The sequence below is a fragment of the Triticum aestivum genome, chromosome 5A (genome assembly GCF_018294505.1).
Source record: "Triticum aestivum cultivar Chinese Spring chromosome 5A, IWGSC CS RefSeq v2.1, whole genome shotgun sequence".
Classification (NCBI taxonomy): domain Eukaryota; kingdom Viridiplantae; phylum Streptophyta; class Magnoliopsida; order Poales; family Poaceae; genus Triticum; species Triticum aestivum.
In genome coordinates this window covers 656,054,959-656,062,506 of record NC_057806.1, presented here as the reverse complement: position 1 = coordinate 656,062,506, position 7,548 = coordinate 656,054,959, and the positions used below count along the sequence as shown (strand labels likewise).

At 41.6% G+C, this 7,548-nt stretch overlaps 1 protein-coding gene across 1 annotated transcript in view; it reads right to left on the bottom strand.

The window, feature by feature from the left end:
* Positions 1-7,129, bottom strand: part of LOC123105695 (alpha-mannosidase At3g26720) — a 15,150-nt gene extending 8,021 nt beyond the window's left edge. Inside the window, exons 1-21 of the mRNA XM_044527813.1 lie at positions 6,747-7,129; positions 6,508-6,591; positions 6,124-6,212; positions 5,847-6,021; positions 4,807-4,926; positions 4,410-4,496; positions 4,257-4,328; positions 3,660-3,773; positions 3,015-3,115; positions 2,828-2,921; positions 2,546-2,713; positions 2,370-2,459; positions 2,221-2,286; positions 2,030-2,086; positions 1,638-1,857; positions 1,411-1,544; positions 1,125-1,193; positions 976-1,035; positions 800-871; positions 360-407; positions 103-222 (exon numbers count right to left, since the gene is read on the bottom strand). Of these exons, the coding sequence (XP_044383748.1) occupies positions 103-222; positions 360-407; positions 800-871; positions 976-1,035; positions 1,125-1,193; positions 1,411-1,544; positions 1,638-1,857; positions 2,030-2,086; positions 2,221-2,286; positions 2,370-2,459; positions 2,546-2,713; positions 2,828-2,921; positions 3,015-3,115; positions 3,660-3,773; positions 4,257-4,328; positions 4,410-4,496; positions 4,807-4,926; positions 5,847-6,021; positions 6,124-6,212; positions 6,508-6,591; positions 6,747-6,956 (2,250 nt within the window). The 5' untranslated portion in view covers positions 6,957-7,129. The remainder of the gene's footprint in view (positions 1-102; positions 223-359; positions 408-799; positions 872-975; positions 1,036-1,124; positions 1,194-1,410; positions 1,545-1,637; positions 1,858-2,029; positions 2,087-2,220; positions 2,287-2,369; positions 2,460-2,545; positions 2,714-2,827; positions 2,922-3,014; positions 3,116-3,659; positions 3,774-4,256; positions 4,329-4,409; positions 4,497-4,806; positions 4,927-5,846; positions 6,022-6,123; positions 6,213-6,507; positions 6,592-6,746) is intronic.
* Between the last annotated feature and the right edge of the window lie 419 nt (positions 7,130-7,548).

Below are 7,548 nucleotides of genomic sequence, written 5' to 3'. Positions count from 1 at the left end.
CTGTCTGTGAACTATTTTTTTGCTTTCACTACATTTATTAGAAAGACAATAGACATTTCTTGTCTGGGGAAAGTGTCAAGTGCTAGTGGTAGTGCATCATACCCTTTTGATGAAATCACGCCCACTGGAATCAGTGTAAAATGTTTTGTTTGTTGCCATGCTAGTAATGATTTCAGTTGAAAGTTCTTTTCCATTTTCATCGTCGACTGGTATTGGTCCAACCTACGAATAAAAACAATTATTCATAAGATGTTAGAAATATGTAATGGCAGAAAAGAGAAAAGGCGAATGTATTGTCATGCAAAATGTGAAGGCCTTCAAGAAGAAATTAATGCAAGATGCAATGACACCGCACTCACTATGAACTCAGTTTCCACATAGTCCTTTCCCTTGTAAACTCTAGTGATCTGCACGAAGATAAGAAAAGCTATATCAATTATCAAGAATACAAAAAAATACTTTTAGTCGATTAACAAGGAATGAAAAAACAGAATAAAGTCCATATTTTGATACTATCAACCTCACATTTCTTTTACATATACATTTCACCAAGTATTTGCCTGATCTTTGATATACAGAAGATGTTGAATGGACAATATTAAGTCTACCAGATCTAAGGTATATGATAATTCAGAACGAATAGCGCTACTATCAAATTTCCAAACGAATAGCGTCATGTTGCTGTAGCAACAAAGATGTGTGCTAGAAATTCATTGAGAACATGAAGATCAGGAACAAAAAAGAAGCAAGTAAATCCTTATGAATGGTGGTTCAGACAAGCAGTATTCATATGATTAACCTGATATATCCATGGATTAATCTGCTGATGCACTTCATCCAATATGGGCCCACGCAGAATCGTGGGAGGAACCTTGAAGTGGGAAACATATATTCATCAGATCAATAATGCACCTTTTTTTAAGATCCCTTTGATCCATTCAGTATTTTAGAGATACTTTGATCCCTTCTTCATACCTGACCATCAGTTTTGATAGGAACAACGTCCTTAGGGCGAAATATGTACGCTCCAGAAGCCTACAGTCCAGGAAAAAGCAAACAAATGCCAGTGTGAGTAATTGCTAATTTTAAGGTGAAATAGACTATTTGTAGAATCCCTAGTGCACCTGAGGATCATCTCCGCTTCCATCTTGTCCTATGTAATACTTGTACTTCTGCTCGAAATTTGCTTCAACCTTGAAATATGGCAATGATTCTTGAGTACAGGTGATTCTAGATAACAAGCAAAACTAAAAGCGAAATTCAATATCCAATACCAGAATGGACATATGAGCTGCTAGGGAAGATAAGCCTGGATAATCTTAGTGCACAACTTTTGTATTTAAGATGAAAGCAATGCAAGAGGTAAAACCGTTTCAGATTGAAAATAATGCTGGGCGATTAGCAAATCACCTGAGTCTTACTATCGGAGTACTGCGATAATGATCCAGCTGCATCATAGTGAAGTTTCAAACGCCCTTGCCCAACTTGCAGATTCCTACTTTCATTTCCCTGAGAGTTTAGAGTGGATGTCGAAGAGATAGATGCTGAAAAGTATATAATGCAACAGAGAAATGGTCAAACTTTCGAGCAATCCTTTATATTTTGTTGTATATCAAGACGAAAGATATGGAATTCACCTGATCTCTTTCCACTCGAGATAAAGTAAGTGCTAAAACCAAGTGGTGGTACCGAAGCAGGAAAAGCAACCCAAAACTTAGGACTTGCGGCAGGCGATGTGCCCAAGTAAACCTTGACATGTCTGTCCCGTAGGTTCAATGAGACATTAGCTATAGGCAGAAGTTGCGATTCAATTTCTTTTCCCTCAGAATCATGGACAACAATTGAGTCACTCATGACCTATTAATTTTACAAAGAGGCACATTTAGTTTTCATTCTACAGTATGGGAGTTTCATGGTAGTGGCACTATTTATAAGCACATAGTGTTCATAAACAGAATGGATGGATGGATGAATCAGCAATAAAAGACCAACAAAATATCTTGTTTTTCAGGGAACAAAAATTGCATACTGGTATGCGGAGGACATCCTCTCGTTTCCATCCAAGAGAGTTGTACACAAGAACAACCTGTAACAAAAAGTTGAAAACAACATATTAGATGTTACACGGGTTTACTTTCCAAGAAAGTGTCATGGATTAATTAAAACCTATACAAATTTCATCTTGAAAAGAGCCATGCATGAGTTAAGAACACAACTCACCAAGCTTTTTCCTTGAGATAAGTTCATCTCGGAAGGGGGGCAATAAGTAATGTTCAGGAGAGGACACTGAAAAAAGATCAGTAAACAGTAAATACTAAGTCATTTTTTAACTAAAATGGCAAATTAGTTAGAGAACCTGCAAACCCGACCTGCCCAAACTTTGTCGTTGGGGACGAACAACGAGAATTTGAGCCTGACTCACTCAAGCAACCGAGAGAAGTGGAAACCAGTTCCTCCGCCTGGAAAAGAATCGAACCAAATCAATCCATCAAATCTCAAAAGAAATCATCAAATATGAAATACAGCAATTTTCTCGAGAAGATACTTTCTTATAGCCAATCGATAATCTCTTCGCATAATCATTTGCAACATGTTGCTTCTCTGTTCCTGTAACAGCATCATGATGCTGAGCAAGAGCTAGGGCATCTCCTAAGCTATCTGTTGTGGAACCTGACTTGCTTTTCCCAATGAAGAACTCCAGCTGCCTAGCTGCCTGAAAGTGAAAGCATATTAACCTTTAAGCATGAACGGCACCAAGTGACCAAGACAGTATATCATATGGTGTTGGACATCTAGAGGGAAACATTAAAAGACTAGGTAAAACTACCAAGTAATATCCACTCATCATGCGGACATATCGTTTTAAGGCAGGTCTGCTTGTGAAGTAACCTGTCCAGTATGCATTGGGGTTATCTGCATATCTGATCAAAGAAACACAGCCATATGAATGAGAAGGAACAGAAGTACAAAAGTGAAGTTAATTGTACCAATTATGAATATAAGATAGAACATACGGAAAGAAATCATTTGTCTTTAGAGGCCATGGCTCATTTGTAGAAAATTTTGCATCAGTGTAAATGGAAGGAGTGGAGTACAGAGCATTCACACGGCCATCCTGTGGTATGATCAAACAGAACAAGCATGGTGAGTTATAATGTGTTAATAGCTATCTTAGATAAAATTTCAGCACTATTTACTTATTTACCAAGTTAAAATGCTCAAATAAAATCAACTTGTATCAATAACAAGAAAAGGAAGGCATGGACCATTTTCTTAAGCATTTATGTCCTTATCTAATTATATGACACAAGAAAAAAACCAAATGCATCCCATGAAATGTTCCCATATATTACTGTGAGAAGACTGGAACATTTCAAATGTATTGCATGATCCATAACTGAAACAATCATGATGGTGATAGCTCACGAGGTATGATTAAGTAGTGCTGTGATTATAAGTTTGTGATATAGCTTCGAAGTTACTAAAGAAATACACCCACCGATTCACAATACAAGTAGTTTAGGACATTTACGGCCTTCAAAGTACCATTTTGACCATACTCTTAAATATTTTGTTTCAAACAAGCATAATTATATCTTTAAAAAATATATGTCATGAAGATCTAGTATTGTTCGTCTTATTCTAGGCTCATCCTTTACCTTGTTCACATAATGAATTAATTTGTCCATCTGTCTGAACCAACTTTCTGCGTATTGATATTTGAAGTCTGTTCCCATTGTAAACATGATATGGTTTGTCCTTGTAACATTTGCCTACAAAAAGAAAAGATATAAAGAGTATAGATTACAATGAACACCTGTACTACCAAATAGAACAACACTTTAAGTATGAAATGATGCGGTTTAGATAACGGAAATCTATTTGTAGAACGGTATGTATTTGGCTTATTGGTAGAACCACGTGCGCGCTGTCCGATCGGCCTCACTATCATACTCTCCACAAACCATGCGACTCAGCGGTATGGCGGACACGGGTTTAGGACAGACAGTGTTACCTGTTGGGACGTTTCTGTTGCATCCTTTAAATTTTCAGCATGAAATGCTAAGGTCGAAGTAACATAGAAATCTGAAGCCACATTTTTCAGTGTTAGGTATGAACTTGTGAATGCAACCCAGATGGCCGTTCTAATTAAATAAGAAATTTGTAGTAGACCAATGGATTTTCATCCAATGCATGTAACTGGGCAAATTATGCATCAGCGTAAAAGTATGGACATATATGAGACCCTACTGTACCTGTGCCAGCGCTGCAGCAACAAAATCATTCACCCGTTGTTCAACATTGTAATCAAAAAGAAGGGGATCATCCTACATAGACAAAAGTAATGAAGAATAGGTTTATTCCTGGTGTTGATTAAATTAACATATCTGAAGTTCTCATCAATTTACCTGGACAACAGGGGAAGTATCATCGACTTCAAAATAAAACTCACCAGGTGGTGGTTCATAATTTTTTGGGAAGATGCCAGCAAAAATCTGAAAAGAAAATGAGCAGATTTCCCGCCATTACATATGAAACATGTTTACCAAACTTTACGAACTTGAAAGTGATTGTTCTGTGAGAAAACTGGCAGGAGTGATGCATACTCATTGACAATAAAGAAACTGTTACAAAATATATATGGTCATGGTTTTTATTTGGAGCATGCCACCTCAGTGCGGTGCAGACCACTCGCAGCGAGAAATACTGCTAAGACCCCATGGGTGCGTCGCACTGCAGGTCTACGCTAGATCATCAGAATGATTCACTGTATGTTACATTATGGAAAAGGAAAATACTACTTACATCAGCTGATGAGCCAAAGGTCTTGGAGCCCCTCCATACAACCTCGAGTTCTTTTGTCCCATTCCTCGTGTCACGATCTTGGTAATCAATCCGGAAAAAATATAAAGCATCAAATCCTACCTGAAAGACGGTAAAATGTGTTACACTAGTATACTTCTTATGCACAGTAGCCATATATCCAATCTAAGGCTGTGAGGTTGGGAACAAGGTTGTATTGTGTCAAGAGCAACAGATGGATCTTGTAGAGAGAACAAGAATAGCAGAGACAAAACAATCACGGCAAGAGAGAAAAGATTTGGGGAAATGGCCACACATTATTTAAGTATAACCTTGAACAAGTACAGGGGATTATCACTCCCTCACAACCTTTCAAATAATTTGCCTTGGGTCCATGCCCTATACAAGAATCTAGTGCTAACGAATAACCTAGTCTTTAATCCATTCTTGCACTCTTAACCGTACTTTGGATGAGATCTTGACCCCTCAGATTGCTAACTATGGCCATACCTAATGGTTATATATTGTCCCCACACATATTCTCCAACTTCTCCTCTAACGAAACTAAAAGTCTCTAAGAGATTAAATTATAGGAATCCCTAGTCATACATCTCCAAGACATGAGTCACCTTTCTCAACTAAATGTTTATGCAGCCATCTCTACGCTGACAAGTCTGACATGTTTGTCAAAACACTGTAGACGTAGCTGAAAATTCAATGAAGTAACCGAGTTGTGTAAATTATTTAGTTATGTTAGGTGGTCAAGAAGTGCAGTCAATCACTTCACTCTTGAGAGCATAGCCCTTGGCATTCCTATTATACATGCTCTATGAACCAACAGTACCACATCTCAACGTTCAGGTATTACTGTAACCAGTGATGACAGGTAGCCTATCATAATGGTACAGAAGTAAGCATCCTGAGTGTGAAACTCATCTAATCATGCAAATGAGATGTACACGGAAGTAACAGTGTACCATAAGAAAAAAAAAGTCACACAAAATCTGAAAGCATGACATAATAAAATGGATACAGTGAATTACTTCTGCACCAAGCAGGTAAGCCTGAACTGCAGAGTGCCCAAACGGATCGATCTGCCAACCAATCCTCGGAATCTGACCAAACTCCTCCTTGATGAACCTGTGCCCCAGCGTAGTCTGATCGATCATGTCAATGTAGTGCACAGTCGCCTCGTCATGCATGCACATACCCCCATTTCTGAAACATCACAAGGAGTAATATGCCATCAGTCAGTTATAGAACATAGACATGATTGCTAGTGCAGCCTAAAAAGGAAGGTTGTTCAAAGAGCCAGCATACATGAACTCCAACCGTCCGGAACTGACGAGCCCCTTGACCGTATCCTTGATCATGTCGCTCTGCTGCCTCCACCATCTCTGGAAAAACGCCTGCAACCAACCATACATAAATGGTTACTGAAGATAAATCACAGCATAGAACCCAAAACTGAACCCACATTGTAACACCATCAGTTCTATTTGGATGTACAACTGCTGGTCCAGCTCCAATTCTGGAAACAGGCAGCAGGGGACAGAGTTTCCTGTAATACTGACAACTGACAAAAACGAAACTGTTGTGCAGCCACAGAGCAGTTACAGGTAACTGCTGTACATTGCTCTGCAACCTCCCAATTCCACAGCTCCAAGCTCCTCAGATTGCTGGCGGACATGAAAATCTCCTTACCTGCTCGACGTAGATGAACTTGCGGTTCTCGTCCTTGAGCAGCGCCGGCACGAGCGAATCCAGCACGTTCTGAACGCACGCGCCCTGCGACCAAATAGACCAAAATTCTGCTTCAGCGACATCCGAAACCGACGGAGACCGAAAACGTAAATCTACACCAAACCAAGGGCGACAAATCTAGGGGATGGAAAATCCCGGCGAAACTCGGGGGGCGTTTTTTCGAGCGGCGGAATTGGAACCTGGATGGAGTTGTTGGATCCGACGTAGTACTGGTCGACGGTCTTGAGCCAGCCGACGTCGTCGTGGGTGTGGGGGACGACGTGCACGTTCAGCTTCCCGTTGACTACCCCCGCCGACGTGTTGTAGGGGATGTACACCGCCTCGCCGCCGCCGAGCAGGACGGCGGCGGCGGCGGCGAGGAGGAGGAGGGCGAGCCGTACGGGGCCCATGGGCGGCGACGGCGCGGTCACCGGCGGGCGGGAAGCCTCCCGGGGAGCGAGCGCGATGGGGAGGGCGAGGGGGCGGTGGCGGTCGTCGGGTTGCGAGAGTGACGGCTCCACTGAGTGGCCCGGCCGGCGCGGCGAAGTCGACTATAGCTAAGAGCAGCGGGGGGCGGGCCCACTTGGCGGTGGGAGGGGTCGAGGATGTGCAGGTGGTTGCCCCCTCGCTATGCCACGTCGGCTATCCGAGGTTCTATCCGGTAGGGCGAATTTCAGTGAGGCCCCCCGTCCTCTCGACAATGACAGTCTTCTCCTTTGAACATTTGCCCTCTGCTTCCCGTGTTTTCTTTGCACTCCGACGAGGACATCCCTACCACCGTTGCACCCATGGTCCCGCAATTACAGTGGCAGATGTAGATGATCGTCGGAATAGCTTGTGATTACGGGGAATGTAATAAATCATGTAATGTTCAAATCATTGACTTGTCGCTCACATCATTATCCCTTCTGAGTACATGACTGGGTGCGGGTCCCTAGACACTTGTCCACGAATCCAATATGTACACGCACGTAAGATAGACGGGGACGAATCAAGGGGGGA